The 20666-nt window shown below is 34.5% G+C and overlaps 1 protein-coding gene across 1 annotated transcript in view; it reads right to left on the reverse strand.

The window, feature by feature from the left end:
- Positions 1-395: 395 nt before the first annotated feature.
- LOC149785277 (sorting and assembly machinery component 50 homolog) overlaps positions 396-20666 on the reverse strand; it is a 38823-nt gene continuing 18552 nt past the window's right edge. Inside the window, exons 6-14 of the mRNA XM_089979146.1 lie at positions 19967-20100; positions 16490-16577; positions 14487-14615; positions 13119-13190; positions 11907-11990; positions 9033-9174; positions 6436-6582; positions 4877-5018; positions 396-971 (exon numbers count right to left, since the gene is read on the reverse strand). Of these exons, the coding sequence (XP_089835272.1) occupies positions 926-971; positions 4877-5018; positions 6436-6582; positions 9033-9174; positions 11907-11990; positions 13119-13190; positions 14487-14615; positions 16490-16577; positions 19967-20100 (984 nt within the window). The 3' untranslated portion in view covers positions 396-925. The remainder of the gene's footprint in view (positions 972-4876; positions 5019-6435; positions 6583-9032; positions 9175-11906; positions 11991-13118; positions 13191-14486; positions 14616-16489; positions 16578-19966; positions 20101-20666) is intronic.

The following is a 20666-nucleotide window of genomic DNA, read 5'->3' on the forward strand; positions in this document are numbered from 1 at the left end:
CAAAAGATTTCATTAAGAAAAAAATGCAACTTTGTAACACGGCATGCATTGCCTAGTGTACAAGAGAAACATCAATAATGCAGAAATGGACATTACTGTCCAAGTAGCCACACCGAAGGAAAGAAACACTTGGAAGTAAAGAAAACAAGAGTCTGCTGTTATGATTTCAGCATTCATGGGGTCAACACCAGCAGTGTTCAATTCTTTGTAATCAACGTTGTCTGCATAATAAAAGTCAATTTCAACTTTATAAGCAGGTTCTACTTTTGCTATCTGGTTTAATTCAGCAATGTGTTGAAGGTTGAAATATGGATATTGGCTTCCTTTTCCAGGCAGCCAACAAAATGACAGAATAGAAAGGGAGAGTGTGTGATTTAGATTTTTAACAGCACTGATATTCTTCCTGTATTTTTTATTATGTATTTATATATATTATAAGAAAAATTAAATTCAGAATCATTACAAAATATACTACTAATGTATTTAATGCGGTCCATGTTCAAAACTGAATCTAGTTTATCCACAGATACAAAAATATTACATTTTGTTTACTAAATCACACAAATGCATTCACAACTAATGATTTTTAATACGTTAATATCATTGATGCTCCTCAAATTAGACATCAATTCATCAAAAAAGTTATTTTGGTTCTACACAACTTAAGATGTAAACTGGCAATATATTCATCAAACAAGTATATTTGAATCAGGGTCCAAGATCAAAGTCCTAAAAAAAAAAGTTGTACCAATATTTTTTACATGTGAATTTGATCCCTGCTAAAATTGACACATGATTATCTAAGACAGCATTTCCTTTGTCAACGTACATGGCAATTCCAAACATTTCTTTGGGTAAAAAAAAAAAACCCTCACAAATCACAAGCCACTTTCAATAAGTACCAGGTGTCCACACCAGGAAGATATCACAAGAATGTGAGCCCTATTCCAAACTGCAATCCTGGATTGGCACTGAAATAGGAAAAAAGTAGTACTTAATGAAAACAATTCAAACTTTACATTTTCAACAAAACTACCCTCAGTTTCAGTGTACATATAGACCCTGACCCACCTTAACATAATTTGCTGGCAGATCAGTTTGTTGTACTTAAATGATGACTTTTAAAAGAGAGATTTTTTTCAAAAGTAAATACAGTGTGACCCCGCTATAACATGGTAGTTGGGAGCCGTAGAACCCGACCACATTATAGACCAAACCATGCTATAAGCAACCAGGTCAGTTAGCTGAAGAAAATGTACCCAAAAAAAATTGGAGGGGGTGTAGGTAATAAATGCAGGCGGTAAAATATGTGCTTCATCAGCACAGTTACCATCTTAAATTGATGCATATTAAATGAGAAATACACCTGTAGCGAAAACAGAAGACATAATAAATAGTTGAATTTATTTAGAGAACCATGAATTGGTACATATAAGTGAATCCTGTTTATATATAAATGTCTAATGTATAGCATGAATAGAGTATCAACACCGTATACTTACCCGCAAACCTCATCATATACATTGAATCCACAATACAAGCGATTCCATTGAAAAAAAGCACACACACAGCATTAAAATATTCAATAATTTTGTAACAGGTCATATTGGTATGAATTCAGTGGAAAAACATAGCACAATCACGTAATGAATGACAAAGTACATTTACTTCTCAGTACGTTCCAAATTGTTAAAAGTTAGTTTGCGTTTTAAGCCACCGTTGGTAGCGTTCATAAACTTTTTCCTACAAAAAGGAAACTTTCCAAGCACAGTTAAAGTGTTCCAGTCATGTTGGAAAATGCAAAAATCCAGATTCCATCACTTTTGTTTAAGTTTGATAATGACTTCCTTTGAAGAAAAGTTCTTTGCTGTTATTGAAAGATTGTAGTCAGCTTTCTTTGATGAAGGGTGCATGCGCTACTGAAGTCACCGCTAAAGGACAACTTTGGAGAACCAAACAAATGTTCATTTCTTATTCTGGTGGCATCATCAAATAACAGTATTGCATGATTGAGACTGGTATTTTTTCCATTTGCTGAGTACGTTTTCATAACGGTCGGTGCTTCAAATGTAATCAGTTTCCTCTGAAATTTCAGCAAACCATTTTATCTTGGTACATTTTTAAAAAGGAATTGGCCATTGTTTGGACTATTCTAGTTACTGTCCCTCCATGCCTTTTGAATAAACCAATAAGTAAGATGTATTTTTCTTTTACATTTGTGGTAGCAGCAGCATGATGCAGCCTTCCACGCATGCGTCTGAAAATTAACAAAGGGTCAATGGACAATAGAGACGCAGGTTTTCTGATGACAGGGATTATTACAGAAAATGTTAGTGTTCTGAAGGATTTAATTCTGAGTGAAAAGAAGAGGAATTTTACTTACCATCCACATACAAATGTCAGTCTTTATAAATATATTAATTACTAGCACGCGGCCGAAAATCCGATGAAAGATAGATTACGAGACAATTCCTTGTTCGGTTGATCTCCGTTACCAGAAATGTCAACAACAAAAAAGCGGATATTTCACAACATAGAGAACTCATGCTAGCGGATTATGATATAACAATGCACTGTTTAGATGGTTTGTCAATATGGACAAAGAATTTGTTTATGTAACAATAGATAAATTTCAGTGCATTTTATATCCAGTTTGCGGCTTCCTTTCATGGGGCCTCTGAATTTCTGCACTCCAAACCAATGGTTGTATATAAAAGTTTAAACAGCCAACAATGTCGCCAATAAATTAAAAAAAGCCACATGGTATGTTTTGCAGCCAATTAGGAAAAACAATCCAAGTTTGCGACATTGGCGAAGACCTAACGGAACCCAGAATGCACTTTTTATGCGGTTTTTTCTTTGTACTTTTAAGGGGAAAAAAATACTTTTTCGTGGACAAGAAAAATATAAAATTTCAGGAGCCAAGCCACAATCATCTTGTATTATTCATATGCAATCTCTTCCTCAAAATGATAACAAACCTTTTGCTTTTTTTTCTTACTTTTTAAGAAAGAATATTTTTTGTGCACAAGAAAAATACATGTATATGAAATTTCGGGAGCCACACAATGACCATATTATATCCGAATTCGCGTTATAACGGAGCACACTATAGCAGGGTCACACTGTACCAGTTTTCTACGTTGCAATTTTAAATAGTCATCAAGCATGCCAGCATGAGGATATTATACTAATAAGAAAGCCAGGGCGACCATGTCAAGCCCATTATCAAAGCACTGTTGAAAAACCCTAACCAAAATCTTAACTATTGATGCCTCTGCTATCAGGAATGACTAATTTTTCACTTCCCAAAAAATACACCCTTGAAAAAATGTATTTATCTTCCAAAACAGATGCCTCTTTATCAAGTCATTATAAAACATGACATACAAACAAAATATGGCTTTCTATACTGTTCGCTTCATTGATCTAGTACTATATAATTGCTGCACATGTGATGATGTCAGAATGTAACAGCATATAGGACATTACTACTAGTGATGTGCAGGCTGCCAGAGATCTATTGTTCAATAAATTTTTTTCTCTGTGTAAAGTATAGGGAGATGAAACGGATCGATTTTTTAATTAATGCTAATAGCAACAGAACCTGCTCAGCTCACACTGTACAATGGTAGATCAGGGTCTATTATTAATTCATACAACTACATGTTATACATGAGAAATATGACATAATTTTTTGGTGTCCAATGTGTATTGGAAATGGATACTGTTGTACCATTTAAGTCAGGTCGAAAATGTCATGTCAACTACAAAAAAATTGACCCTGATCACAAAATGGCAGATTGGTGTCTATTTTGTTTGTTCTACTGATTACTCCTAACAAACTGCATAGACCCAGAACTGCAAGTGCATTATGTGACAGCAGATCTGGGTCTGTGCAGTTTGCAGTTGAACTCGGATTGTAAGCAAATATATACGGTATTCTACTTATTTCACTCTTGTCTGACAGAAGTTATTGCCAATAATAAAGGTTTAAGTAATGTGTTTTGATCCTGTTCATAACCAAACTTTCTAAGATGTTCTAGAAGATATAACCATATTTGCCAAGTTCTGTTGAAATCAGTCCTTGGCGGCTTAACAAGCTTAAATATTCAGGTGCACGATCACCTCATTAATATGCAGTTTTCACTTAAAATATTTATCTGAGACAATAATGATAAAAGCTTACTTACCAACTTTCAGCAAACTTCAATAAAAAAATTCTGTCTCGAGTGATAACAAGCTCAGCCAATCTGATACAATATTATCTTGTAATCAAGCTCATCAAACATTTTGATGAAGCAAGACTATTTAACAAGTCTGATCAGAAAATAAGTTGCTAGGATCACATCATCAATATGCATGGATCTTGTCCAGTATCAAAATCTTCCAAGATCTTGATGATAAAAGTCCATTCCAAGTTGCAATAAAATGGTACATCAGAGGGGTAACAAGCGTAGCTAATCAGATGAATGATGACCTCATTAATACGCGTGGATCTAGTTCATAACATTTCATGCTACGTTTATATATTCTTGGTCTGATCAAAATCAGAGCACAAATGTGGCATCCTGAGCAGTAACAAACAATTTATATAGACAGAAAATTATGATATGTATTAGATTCAAATCCATACAATAAACTTGCTTGGTCTAACAACCAGGTGAGCTAAAAACTAAATGTTAACATGAAGACAACATGCCTGATCAGAGAACTGCTAGAAGACATGAAAGGAAACCAAGCAATCTGCTTGAATAATATCTCTACTTCTTGTTTAAGTCTTGTGATGTATTGAAGAGTCGGCCATGCTATTTTGTTTTGTGTTGTGATTAACAGGCTAATAAATTGTGGCAAAAGAAGAGTTGATACAACTTACCTATCACATGACTGGAGCCATCTAGGAATTACATAATTCAACTCCAAGCGAGCTACTCCTCCTAACCGTAGAACAATACCTAATCCATAGGCCAATCGTATGTTTTCTCCCAATAAGCGGGCATTCTCCCTCATATCCCTATCTAGAAATAACATAAATTGAAATCAGGTAATATGGTAATGTTAAGATGTATTTTCTTTATTATAAATGTTCATTCTGTTCCATTACGTTAGTTTGCAATTTTGTACTGGATATTGCTAATAAAAATGAGTTTATACGATATCTACATTTTCTTTGTAGATATATGTAGATATTTCACCTGTGAAGTGAAAACATTGTATTGTCATGAGTGGTGAAGCCACAAGTGACAATGCAAAATGTTTCCAGTTCACAAGTGAAATATTTCCATGCTGTCTGCTAAATAAAGCAGATTTTCTTTTTATTATACATTTTTTATGGCAATTTGCTTGGGTTTTCTCCATTCTGTGACAATGAGATGAACAACTGCATTACTACATCAATAAAAAGAAGTTTTTTAATTTTACAATGTTCTGTGACTGAAATTTTACAAATTTTCTTCTATATTGCTTCTTTTGTCAAATTTTTTGTATACTATTCATACGTAAATAAAGAGATTTTTACCTTTGTTAAAACATTTTATGCAAGGATTGATACTGTTTGGTTGGTTAATGAAGAAATATTACACTGGTTATATCACAGTCTTCAGAGCATATCTTTAAACAAAAGATTTATTTTAGTTTACTTGTAAGGATTTTTATTCTTTATTTTGTTTATTTAGTTTTTTCCTTATAAATGCATACCATCTGTCAAAGAGTATTATGAGTGATACAAAGCAACAGATAATGTAGTTCAGTCACTGCCTGTTTCTGTGATTGATGTAGAAAACTAATTATAAAAAAGCAAGTAGCCAAAGTCTACTTTTTGCCATGTGGAATTGGTTTTTAGGCATTTCATGATGGCACCTCATTGACTGCATAAATGTACACTAGAGGGACTACAGTTGACACATTTTAAGATCTGTACATCCTGCTGTGGAGAGAGAGAGAGGGAAACAGAAGATGAAAAATGACACGGGCAAAACTAAGAAAATACAGGTTTGAATAACATACATAAGACCAGATATATTTCCAAAATGGGGGGAAAACGTTCCAAAAGTGATATCAGCACTGTGGCGACATCAATTTTCTCATAAAAATATATTTTAATATCTTGCTATGAAATGCATAAAAGAAGCTTAAACTTTTAAGAAATTTTAGACAGCTATGTTTGCAAGATGTTCTTCATAATAACTAACATACACGGTGACATCATCATTTATCCAGGCACACAAATCCATGCATTCCATTTATTTAGGTTAATCAATCATTTACTTGCATCATACTGCAGCCAATTATAAGAATGCTTTAATGTTAGAAAGCATTACTTCTGAGCTTTGCTATGCATAGACTGCTTCACCACTGTGTTAACTGTTACTGTATCAGAAGTGTTGATTGCATATACATGATGAACAATCAAATGTATTGTACTGCAATACCTACCGTAGTCAAAGTTGATGCAGTTGCCTACATTTACAAAGAAATGTGACTTGAACAGATCTCCAAATCCACCTTTGCCAGGCCTGAATGGAAGTGGAGTGTACAGATGTAAGGCACCAAGCCAGAATGTGTCAGCACCAAGGGCATTACCTTAAACAAAAAATGTGCACAGATACAAATTTGACACTAAACACAAATATGATTTTTTTAAAAACATATTTGCCAAAGTAACAAACTTACTGTTTGGTCCAAAATGACAGCACGAAAATTTACAATAAGAAAATATTCAACAAGAGTTACATCAGGACGCTTCATGTGTAATGTATATCTGCATCAGATCCTGTACAAAATTAATGTATGTGCTTGCTGGGGAGCAAGTCTTTATTTCAGGAAATTGTAAATGTCAATGCTGTTTTCAATGTTGCAAAAAATAAATCTCAAAAAATGTGCTGCCATGTTGCTGGAAAATTCAATTAGCAACACTAAATTCACTACTAGCAAAAATGAAATGACTAGTATCACATAATTTCATTCTACATGGGAAAAGCAAAATCTCTAATACGCTGAAGTCTAGATTAAACCTCTGATGAAACTGAACTGGGGTCCAGATTCAATCTCTGATGAACCAAGTCCAGATTAAACCTCCCAAAAACCAGTGAAGGTCAAGATTAAACCTCTGATCAACTTAGATCTGGATTAAACCTCCAATGAATGAGTGAACTGGGATCCAGATTAAACCTTCAATTATCTGAGGTCATGCTTAAACCTCTAATGAAGTGAGTACCATATAAAAAAATCAATCTAAATTTCACATCATCTCTACCTCTTAACAATATAAGGAGTTTAAAATGGAAAAGACTTTTACAAAAACAGGTAGAAATATCTTTTAAATATATTATTTCACAGGTACTTTATCTATTAAGACATGATACAGTATGCAAAATTGTGCTGTTTGGATGCAACCCTTATTGGTTCAGGAAGCATAATAGACCCAACAAGCAACTGATGGAGGCAGGAACCATGGTGGCTCATTGGTTAGCAGCCTAACTTTCAACCAAAGGGATGCAGGTTTGAATTCTATCAATGCATCAACTTGTGTCAGCTACCAAGGATTGTCCTTGGGTAAGGCACTTTACTCAAATTGTCTCGGCATGTCATAACATAATTTTGTTATTGTGCTGTAAAACAACAAACCAAACCTTTTTAGATATACATCCAAGTCAAACACATGCAACAAAATCTGACCCTGTCAAATGACTAACACTTACAAAACTTCCAAGTTATTAAAAGCTATGTAACTTACTTGGATAACAAAATATCAGAGAGCTATCATAAAATGGCAACAAAGATTTTGAGGCAGTGGTAGTGTTAACAACATTTTAACACATTCTTGGCTATATCATACCAAGGAATGGGAGTTATGCACCTTTCCCAAAGGCATTTTGAAGCAGGCTGGCCTGGACAGGTATCAAACCAATGAACCTTGGATTACAAGTTCCATTGTTCTTAGCAACAGAGATACTGTTGCTCCCTGACCACAAAGAAGCAGTACCAAGCACTAATTGGTAGGTTCAGCTGAATATGCTAAAACTCATGTTAAACTATGGTCATAAGATATGCCAAATAAAATGACAATACACAGAAAATTCAATACTACTGTCTATTCCTAATGCAAAAAAAAAAGGCAAAATCGTATCAAATGTTAAATACTACTGCATTTCCTGTGTGTTATTCAGATTATGCATTTTGATTGAGGGTGCTGGGCAATTTACTGCCAACATGCATGACACCAATGTTGCACTTCCAATTTAAATGTTAGCTACTGAAACTGGACAAATATACATCTCAAAAGTATGAAGGCAGAATTTAAAATAATCCCCTGCACAGTGACCTAAACATATAAATTTTTAGAGTGGACCAGTAATTTTTTAAAAAGTATTTTGCTTCTTGTTTCAACAGTAGTTGATCCTTAAATCCATCGAGTTCTGGAAGTTAATTTTAAATGCAGGACTCCTTCATTATAATGTCATTGTCCATGACAGCCATGGAGTATGCCATCTTATCACTAGAGTAACCTTATAATGAAGGATATTACGCATATATTTTTAATACTCTGAATTCATCACCATATTCATCATATGAAAGGAACCATGTTATAATGATGTGCCTTATAGAGCTGTATTCCATGTAGATGAATTTGCCATTCCATGTAGATGAATCTGCCATTCCATGTAGATGAATTTGCCATGTAACTATGGGCATTAATGCAGCTTCATTACCATTTAATCTTCCGATTTATATTGTCGCTTAGTTCACTCTGCCATCTTTCTGCAATCTAATTCAAATCTTTTTATAACTGCATCCTCTTTATGTAACCTCCATCTCAAGTTCACAAAATCTTTCTTTATTGATGTTTTCTAGCCTTCACCACATTTTCATACTGATCTGCTTCCTTGAATGTGAAAGGACCAAGTAACCTCCTCCTGGCACAAAGCATAATTGTTAACCAAAGTGGTAATTTTGCTGTGAATTTGTAAAGCTAAAACAAAGAAAAATTCATACTGCTGCAAAAATGTCCTTTTCATTGCACAAATATTTACCATTACTGTGAGGACCAACTCCATGTTTGCTGAAGCCCCTGAGAGTAAGGGGTCCTCCCAGGAAAAATTTATCATTGATTTTTATCTCCTTCTGGGGATCAGTGGACTTCATAAACCCTCCAGCCAAGGACATCTGCACAACCTAGAATGATATTAAGTGAAGCTGCTAGTTTTTGTTTTAAAAAAAACATTTCAGTTTAACTTTGGACATTTTACCATAAAAGCATGATTTAAAAAAAATTAAAAACAACAATTTCTGAAAAATGGGTGCAAACATGATCAAAATGGGAATTTTACAATATAGATATTAAAACAAAAGGCCCAAGTGAGTGTCATATCACTCACTTGCATACAACATTTGATCATTTCACAAAGCAGGCTTTTGTAATAGTAAGAACACATCTCTATGAAACCTACTGCCCACATTTTATATATGGATTAGATCCCAAAATAAAGGTATAACTCAAGTTATTTAGCAATGAGTGCATCACAAAGGGACCCAATCATTACAATTTTTTTTCTCTGGGCCCTAAATACAGGAACTTGAGTTAGGAAATCAAAGAAAGGAGAATAGGAATCTAGGGGACATAATAATAGTATGGAACATTGGAAATCCAGATCATTCAAAGTCTCAAAAATATAAAGATGTATGATAACCTTGGTTGAAATCTATCATCCCTTAGTAAAGTTATGCTGTATGAACCAGATGATGGACAATATAGAGATCTCAATGATGTTGTGAAATGCTAGAAATTAAACTTAAGCATAAAGCTTCAGGTTAAATTTGGTTGAAATCCAACAATCCTTGGTAAAGTAGTGCCGCAGAAACCAAAGTAAGAGGATAAGCTAACGGGGGACATAAATCCTGTTAATGATGTCACGGTGTACTGGAAATCTAAATCATTCAAGGTCTAATCAATATAAAAGCTAAACACCATGACTCACTTAAAATTCGTGCAGTACACATTTTCATGGGTTAGCTAGACCACAAATTTAAAGTCACAATGAAATATCTTCCAAACAGATATTGAATGTGCCCCTGGTAGTATTCATTATATTTATAAAGGTCTGAAAGTAAAATTTACCATAAAAGCGAGCTGAACATGGGAGTCATGGTTAAGGCTACTACTGATGACAATTCCTAGTACTAACTGCTGAATAATAAGGAAAGATTTATTACAATACATATTCATTAACTTTACATAAAATGAAATTTGAGAAGATAAGCTTTGTTATTTTTCTCTTAAATCTGTCACATCACATGTTACTAACAACATGATGGCATGGTCTAGTCTTTAAAATATATCAATATAGAGTGCCTGAAATAACCAAGGTGTGGGAGGATGGACATGAGGACACGCAAGGACAACACTGCTAAGATGAAGTATTAGGAATCTTTGTGTTCCCATTTTTACATGACAGCCTTTGGACATTTTACCTCCCAAAAATAATGTCACTAACCATAACTTTCCTGTTCCAGCTCACTTGACTTCTGCATGATTACATGTATGGATTGAAATTCAACTTAAAAAACTTTGCCCCTGATTACAAACTAACCTGACTCTGTAAGAATGATAGTTTCAACATTCTGAAGCAAGGCAACAAAATGCCAAAACTACTGTTTCTTCAAGATGTACTTCTGATGACCTTGATTCTGGGGCCTCAGGTGGCCAAGTTGTCTAAAGTGCTTACCTTTACCAACTACTGTCATATCACCTGTGTGTGGATTTAAGTCATAGGCTCAGCCAATGTGGCATATGGGCCAGTGGTTCTTGCAGAGGTTTTCACAGGTTCTTTCTTCATCACAGTATGATGTTTATCCTTCCTGATTTGGAACCAATAATATAATTAATTACTTTGAGGGATGACTCCACTTGTGGGTCATGAAAACAACTCAGTTCAGACATGACCATCATTGAAAGACAAAGGTATCTAGCAACAATATCATCACTTCCTTGTCAGTGATCTGTATGCTGTCCTTCCTTACTTTCTGGATGCAAATCCAACTCCTTCCCACTTAACACAGAAACATGGTAGACACTAGTTTTGGCAATAGTACTTCAAATCTTTCTGACAAAGATAGCAAAATTCCATATCATACTGGTCCAACTCTTCACTTAGCATGTCAGATGCTCGAGTTGTCCTTATCATAAAAATATACCTGCTTTCTCTGCAAGAAATACATAATAAAGAATATATGCAGTTTCTTTTTGGAGATGCTGCTCCAAACTCCAGCCATGATAGAGTAGTTCAAGTCTTTCTGGAAAACATCAAAAAATGCTAATCCGCTTGCATTCAGTTTTCTTACAAATTGACCAACTACTTCTCGTCAACTTTGTGTTCAAGCTATTCCCATTTGCACACATTTTTCAAACCATTATCCATACTTTTTGTTTCTGTGTCTCTATCTCTAGCTTTAATTCAAGATGCCATATTTTGTAACCATGCTTCTTTCTTTCCATATCCATCAGTTTATATTACAAAACGATTCATTGGATGAGTAGAAACTATTGACCAATCAGAATGCTCTTCACAACAATCATCTGTTAAATAATATATGGAATGAATAATATTACAAGGATCATTGTGGAATGGGACCAGACAAACCGTTATTTAAACTGATCTCCTCCTTTACAACCTGAAATGCCTATGCAGCAAATGAAATAAGATGAAAAATTGTCATTTATGCAATTCTACTATTGCATACAATTTACCCATATACAGAATTCTTCCAAACAAATTTTTTTTGAAATTCCAGTAATTACTTTCAGCCTATCAGCAACCTTCATTCACTTAAACAGAATATTTAATACTGCACCAAAGAGAGACTGGTTCCATAGCTCATAAAATAGTCAGTTCAATGTAACCACCTACAGTGTCCAGGAACAAGGATTTGTTGGCTTGAAGTTCAATGTCTCCCTTCACAAATTCAGCTGTTCCTCCAAGGCCTGCAAACTCCTGGCAAACAGAAAACAAAAAAATTTCAAAATATTCATATGTAAAAATGCTTTTCTTAAAATTGATAATATCTGAGTGAAAACAAGTTTAAAAATTAATGATAGTTATAATATTTCTAAAACGGATTTTGCTAAATTTTTTGCAAAATTATGAAGTTTCTAAAGAAAACAAAAAAACAAGTAAACTTAAATAACAGATTTAAAGAAGAGGATCAAGAGATTTTACTAACTGATTCAGGTCATATAAACACTGTTACCTATATGTCTAAGAATAAAATGTGCTCAGAAATGGTTTTAACAGGGTTCCTACACAAATCTTAGTTTTTGCTCCATGACATCTCCATGACAAATTTCTGATTTTGCTTTCCTAAATTATTTAATTTTTATTATGAAAAGGATGGAAAGTTGGATCTGCACAGAGGAAATAATGATAACATTGAACAACATGATAAGAAAGATAATCACATAGTCAGCTAATTTATCAAGGTGGCCTCTACTCCACATACAGCCATATGATTCACCCACTTTAACACTAAAGAATGGCCAGGTAGTAAATAGACTTTCAATTTGTGGTAATTTTCCATGACAAATTTCTTTCCCTAACTATTCCATTACTTTCCATGACAATATTTTTACAGGATTTTCCATGACCATGGGAACCTTGTATTAAAGAATTAAACTAGATTAAAAGCCAAAAAATTTGCAGATGATCATGAATCTGTATCACAAAGATGCATACAAATGCCATCATTTATCAAGACTGGTAAAGTGCAGCTCATGCATGACCAGAATCTTTGGAAATCAAGCTGAAAGAACCATCCCACCCAACCACCCACCTGCAAACTTGTACTAATAGCTTGGTCCAGGCAAGTAAAATAGTAAAACATTTGCCCAACTATGCGAGTGAAATTTTTTAGCTTTCATATACCCAACAGAGCCTAACACCCCACCCCTTCTGGCTCTGCAATATAGGATGAAGACAAATAAACACTGTTTTGTTTCTCTTTGCTTTATAAGGCAGAAGGGATACATTTTGAAATATCCTCAAATAAATGTGTTGATATTCAAGTTTAATGTCTTTGATATTTTAGCTATCAGAAAATCTAATCAACTCTAAGGATGTTCTCACCTGAGAAGTTTTAATAAATGTCCCTGTGGTTGGAAGAATGGCATCATCTCTTCTGTCACGAACAAAGGTATGCTGCAGTGAGGAATAAAAAAAAAGTAAATTTCGCAAAAACAGTATCAAATGAATCCACATAAATTGTCTATATATCCTGATCTGTCAGTTTTTCTATTTTTACTGAAACAGCTGTACTATATGTTTCCAAGATAGCAATGTCAATTGAAGTGCGGGTACTTGTGTGATTTACATTAATTTGTAATAAATATCACTCCCAAAATTAACTGAATACACAAAAAGCAGGCATATGTTCAAATTCTACCATAATGGTTTCATTAAATCATACATATATTTAGAAAAATATCCCTTTTCTGAAATGGAAGAAACAATTCCCCCGCCACAACTTTTTAGTTGTATAATAGACCCTGAGTTGGAATGTTCAATTCCCTTGGATGATCAATCAATGAACAGTAGAATACAGTGTGCAGAGCTTAATTTGGTAAAGGACTTATATCAACAAATTAAATCAGTAATTTCCCAAATTATAAGATTTGCTTCATTTTTCTTTTAAAATGACACTGCGAGATAATAATTCTAATTTTACTCTACTCAGACAGAATCAGTGAATTATCATAACCTCTGACTTTAAATTAAAAATATTTACAATAGGCATACTGTACATTGTTCGAGTACATACTGTAAGTTGTTCGAGTACATACTGTAAGTTGTTCGAGTACATACTGTAAGTTGTTCGAGTACATACTGTAAGTTGTTAGAGTACATACTGTAAGTTGTTAGATTACATACTGTAAGTTGTTAGAGTACATACTGTAAGTTGTTAGAGTACATACTGTAAGTTGTTTAAGTACATAGAGCCTGTACAGTCAATGTAGAATAAATATAGCTGAAGTTTACAATGAGTCAAAATAACTGATCTATTAGAAATGGATACTACTGCAAACACATGCATGTTGTTTTCATTTTCTTCTGCCCATAGGGTTTAAATCCTTCACTATCATTTATTTACACAGTAAAATGTCATACAAGTTATGGTCACCATCCCTCAATCATTGGTCCGGTTTGAGGGAACAGTAAATATAACTTATTAAAATATGACCTTTAGATTCCAAACATTATCCATCTACCCCTTGGGACTCCATCATGGATTCAGAAACCTGTGTAGTCATCTGCTCATCCAAACGAAACATGAAACCCAATATGATGAGACTTAAAGTTTGTGAAGTCCATGTTCAGCTTACAAGCAGAACCAGCTGGCACGCACCAACACTTGGATTGATGGGCAGACAGACAAACAGACACATTACAACATATCTGCACAAGTGTGAATACAAGAACTTGTGATGCTCAACAAACCTTAAGGCTTGATTTAAGACTGTGTCCAGCCTGCTCTCTCACAGCAAAAGATGTTGACCTTGACAAGGATTTAATTTCCCTCCACTCGCCAGCCCATTTTATGCCATGTGCACCCCATCGGGTTGGAAACTGTGAACAAAGATCAAAACAGAAATGATAACTGAAATGCTTAATCTCGTGACCAATATGGAGGATGTATGGAATGCTGTCCCAAAATAAGAATTTTGTTCAGTTTTTTTTGGTCTATCATTAACCAAGGGAAACAAATTTGCAAATAAAAGGAACAAATATATAAAGGTTTTTAATGGTGATCCCTAAAAGTGCCTATTATGAGCAGGTGTCTCCTACAAGGAGATGTCCACTAAGACAGGTTTTACTGTATTTTGAAACCTCTTTGAGATTTATAACTGTTAATTGATGATACACTAAAATTCTTTTATAAAGTTGAATTTAGAATGAGTATTGTAGCAGTTATGTAGCTGTACGGGTGACCCAGCTAAAATGTGTTAATTCCAGTTCATAACAACTGATAATTCTATGTAACTATTTATGGTATAGCGAGAATGATCAAAATTGTATGAATACATATATAAGTGTCAGGGATGGGGACAATCAATACCAGATGGATGTTCAACTTTACAACCTGCGAAGTTACTTGACAATTAGAATTAAGATAGCCCAGTGAAAACTATTCACTGCTGTCCCAAAAAATTAATTATGATCCGAAAGATATAGTTCTGAAACTTAACTGAATTATTTTTACATTCATCAACATGACTAATGTTGCAAGTAGTTTCATGAATAAGAAAAATAATTGGGTGCCATGACATGACCATGTTATATCTTACTTCCTGTTATAATGAAGCGAATCATCAGTGTTCTCCTGCAGCAGGTAAAATAAGACTGTCTTTTTAGATGCTTAAAGAGGCCTTGTTATTTACTTCATTCATGGGATAAAAAGACAACAAGTTTATATCATTTAATCTATGATTAACTCTACTGGCTTAAGGCACCAATAATCATAGACTATACCATGATACACTATTACCAGAGAAAATATTGCACTTTATCAATGCATGGATGCTGACCAACCACCTCTAATACTGAGAAAATAGTACCAGTGATTTCATCAACATCATCATAATCATTATTGTCATCATTCCTATACTCACCATTTTTTGTTCTCATCATTACTACTGTCATGAATTTTTGCTAGTTTAAACAGTATCAGAACTCAATCATAATCCTATTTATTCTTTCATCATAATCCTTGATGTCCACACTGTCATAATCCCTGATGTCAGCATTGTCATAATCCTTGATGTCCTCACTGTCATAATCCTTGATGTCCACACTGTCATAATCACTGATGTCAGCATTGTCATAATCCTTGATGTCCTCACTGCCATAATCCTTGATGTCTGCATTGTCATAATCCTGTCTTCACTGACATAATCAGATGTCCTCATCATAATCCAATGTCCTCATTGCCATAATCCCTGATGTCCTCACCGCCATACACCTTAATGTCCTCACTGCCATAATCTCTGTGCTCATTGTCATAACCCTTGATATCCACAATCTCATAATCCTTGCCATCCTCACAGTCATAATCCCTGATGTCCCCATTGTCATAATCATTGATGTCTTCACTGTCATAATCTGTGATGTCTTCATTTTCATAATCCTTGATGTCCTCATTGTCAAAAGCATCTGCAGCTAAGTCATATGCTTTTTTTTACTAATGTCATCTTTTTGTACTAGTAGATTTAAATATTATGCTTGCATTTTTGATAATGATTATTCTAACATATCACTGTAGGATGTTTATGGTAAGGAATACAAAATTCATGCTTGCTTTTTCCATTTTAATTTGCACCTACTCAAACAATTTATTCAGCATATTGCAACTGACACCAAATTTATCTTCATGAGTAGGATATAATTCTTATCTCACACTGCTAATATGTAGATGAGTCTAACGATAGGAGATAAATACTTACAGAGAGATCAAGAGATACACCTCTGTCAGTCTCCTTGTAGCCACTCCAAGGATACTCGCCTTGGGTCTGATACACACTTCCTCCCAGTCTGTACACAAAAAACAAAACAAATAATAAGGAACTTGATCAGTAATCTGTAGTGAGTCTGCAACATCAGCAGCTGCACAAGACCAGTTACTGCACAATCATTTCTAACTCCTAAATCTCCAAAGTAATTTTCTAATGATTTATTTTGATTATTTTACAGCACCTCAGTACAAGAATAAGTAATGTCATATAGTAAATGGCAACTACTGCAGTATTACTAATTTACGTGATGTATCAATTTTTGTGGATTTTGTTACCATGAGCCACAAATTAATGACCAAATGAAAACTTAGCAACATATGATACAGAAGCCCACCCACCCATTTTTTCTGCAATTCGGTCCAAGAGATCTTGCTATTTGATAATTCAATGTCATTTCTGTAATCTGATAATAAAATATTACCCTTAAATGTGTTGCTTTATTTTTTTAACTATTAAAAACAGAATTATAATGCATTTTATGTTTCAACACACATATATCTATATCATATCTGGTAACTGTAATGTGCACTTACTGCCTTAAATCAATATGTTGTTAAACTATTTCGGCCCCGGAGATTTTTGTCATTTTTGCATGAAATTGGGGTAGTAAACACATTTTGGGGGTTAATTCTTAATACATACAAATACATCTCCTTCCAAGAGGTTTTTGCTTAGACCAATGCCTAGCTGTGCTATAAGCAATGTTTTTCACTACTACTGGGGTCATGCATGTGCAGAAGGGTGAAAGTTGGAGTTTTTTTTCTTTCTTTTTTTGCTTATTGGACCCATGTCTCCTGGCCACTTCTTACTCCCAATCCTCAACTAATTCTATGTTTTGCAAGGTTTCATCTGTCTCAAACCAGTCTGCCTTAGATCACAGGCCAAAAAGTCTAAAATCTGGACACAAAATCCAATCCCGACAATGGGCAAATTTTTGGTTTAAAAAACTTGGGTCTCAAATGACACACTTTTCCATCTGCATTTTGTACTGCAAGTAGAAAGACCAGATTATCTGGTATCATCTGTCTGCTTTTTTGTAATACCACCCACTCTGCTGTACCTCAAATGACCTTTACTATACAGAGGTCAGAAGTAGGGTACAGCCTCATCACACCTACAGACAGGATTGGGGCTGAATGAATTAATAATGATACAGAAAAGCAAGAAAAAACTTAAGGTATTCAGACACTATTATTACTGAAAATGAAAGAAAGAATATAAAATGATACTAGCAGATGAAATTAGATTAAAATTTTATTTAAACTGATTCTTCAAACGTATGAAACTGTTTGTCAAAAAATTTAAATCCTCATGAAAGCATCTCTCATTTTATCCATCCATGCTTAATCCCATGAACAACACGACTGCAAAACACTAGAACTATTGCTTGAAGCACAATTACTAATGAAACACTACCTATATAACCAAATTACTCCAGAATATTGAAGGTCACACTTCACTGACTTATGGACAAAACCACTGGATCACCATCATGTTAATCAAGTCTGCTGGTAGACACAAATGTCTGTCAGGTAAATAATCCTGAAATTGTTTATCAAATGAGTCCAGCATTCTTAAAGCCACAGATAATTAGGTCCAATCTTTCAAAATCTTGTGTGAGCTGCAATTATCCATTCAGTATGAATTAGCTTGAATGATGAAGTCTTAAGTAATGTCTAGTGACTGAAGCTAATTTGTTTATAAGCCAGACTCAAATAAAGGAATGATTCCATTATTTTTCAATTTAGTTAGCATCTTCACACTTTGATGGGCTCTGAATACCTCAAATGCTTGTTAACTGCATTGAGCCATGGACAGTTGAGTCATGTGTTTAGTTGACATGTGTACATCTGAACTGACAGGGATCTAAGTTGAATTTTACCATCCTTAAGCCACTGTGCTAATGCCTTGATCATCAGAAAGTAATAGATAGTGCAACTTTATGGACAGTGCTTTAAGGAAGAGATCATACACTTATACTTTATTAACCAATTAACTTCGGTGGTTGTCTTGGCTCCCTTTGATGCTGAGCATAAGCGATTGATCTTGACAGATGTTTGATCTATGCTCATACTGGCAGTAGTGCTGTTTCATCCATTTAAGTGACCACTATTTGTCGTCAGCATGGTTTTGTTCTTTTGTATTCTTTATCTGGGGTATTTGTAGAGGTTAATCGATGAAATTAAATATCGACAAATATTCAAACTTTGAAAGGCAAAGCCACAAAATTAAGTACCCTTGAAAATATCCCTTTTTTAAAGAACCACAAATTGAGACCCACAAACAATAAATGATACTATGGTACTGCAGACCATCTAAAGTGCTCAACGTTTTTTCCTCCATTAGTACGATGCTACCATTTATTATTGGCCTTTATTTGATTCTGTCAATCACATATTTTCAGAACATAAAATTTTCAAACTTAGACAAACATTTCAAAACAAGGACAACTTGCAAATACTTTATTCAATCTCATAAAAACATATCACTAATAAGCAAACTGCATAGAAACATATCACATGTAAGAAACCGCATAGTAACATATCACATACAAGAAATTGTAGAAACATGTCAGAAATAAGCAAACTGCATAGAAACATATCAGATATAAGAAACTGCATAATAACATATCACATATAAGAAACTGTGTAGAAACATCACAAATAAGCAAACTGCATAGAAACATATCACATATAAGAAACTACATAGAAACATATCACATATAAGAAACTGCATAGAAACATATCATGAATAAGCAAACTGCATAGAAACATATCACAAATAAGAAACTGCCCAGAAACATAGCACCAATAAGCAAACTGCACAAATTTTCAATCCTATACATGCTCAGTTTTACTTAGGTCATCAAAATATAATAACATTAACATATGATTCATAATATTGTCCTACCATCCTGCAAACGTCTGTTACAAGTGTACATGGGGGAAGCGAAGAGGGAGGGAGTGTAAGTGTATCTCTGTGATTAGGATTTTTAACATAGCTTTAAAATAAATTCAGTCATATCACTACAATGTCTGCAGTGTGGCAGTTTCTAGTGATGTCTAGCACTGGTACATCATGCCGCAGACAGGTAGCATCATGTCCCACCCAGCCACATTATCCTGACACAAGGCCGACCAGTCCTAACACTAACCTCTTAATGCTGAGTGCCTAGTGAGACAGCTGTAAGTACCATTTTTGTAAGTCTTTGGTACAACTCAGCCGGGGTTCAAACCCACGACCTCCCGCTTCTGAGGCAGATGCTCTAACCACTAGGCCACCAGAGCGGTCCAAAAAAGAGGGAGGGAGATAATGGTTTAAGCTTTATCTCAAATTAAAAACTACAAATAGGGTGAGTTTATGTTCAAGTTTAGTGCAAATACAAGAAATCAAAGCTGTAACCTTTACCTGGTATCTGGGTCTCCTCCAACTGGCTTCTCTAATTCAACTCCAAATCCACGAGTGTTGTTAGTGCCATAGGTGTGCTCCATACTAAGCCTCTCTGCTCGACCAAATATATTGGGAAATTTAAATGCAAAAAGCTGAAAATGGAGAAATTATATAAATATAAAATACAGTTGTTTGCCTGGATTTAATGGAACTTTTGAACACATTATTGGCTATATCATGCCTATCAAATGGAAACATGTTTTTCCCAGTGACACATCATGGGAGCTGACCCAAGATGATCTGTGTAGGTATCAAACTTGCAAACCTTGGTTCACAAGTTTCAAGCTCTATTAACAGAGATGGCACATCTAAGAATTATAAAAGAAAGTGATAAATAAAATACAATGTACTTCAAAACATAGATCATGTCTTTACAGACCATGTCAATCAGTAGAGGTCATGTCATTATAGGCCATGTCTGCACAGGCCATGTCATTAGAGACCATATCAATCAGTGGAGGCCATATATGTATAGGCCATGTCTGTAACAACCATATATGTATAGGCCATGTCAATCAGTAGAGGTCATGTCTGTAAAGGCCATGTTTGTCAAGGCAATGTCTGTATAGGCCATGTCTTCAGAGACCATGACTATCAGCAAAGATGTGTGTATGTTTTGGACTTTTGACATAGCTTTAACAAGTTTTTAGTCATACTG

The sequence above is a fragment of the Sinohyriopsis cumingii genome, chromosome 13 (assembly GCF_028554795.1).
Source record: "Sinohyriopsis cumingii isolate HCF-2022 chromosome 13, ASM2855479v2, whole genome shotgun sequence".
NCBI classification, from domain to species: Eukaryota; Metazoa; Mollusca; class Bivalvia; order Unionida; family Unionidae; genus Sinohyriopsis; species Sinohyriopsis cumingii.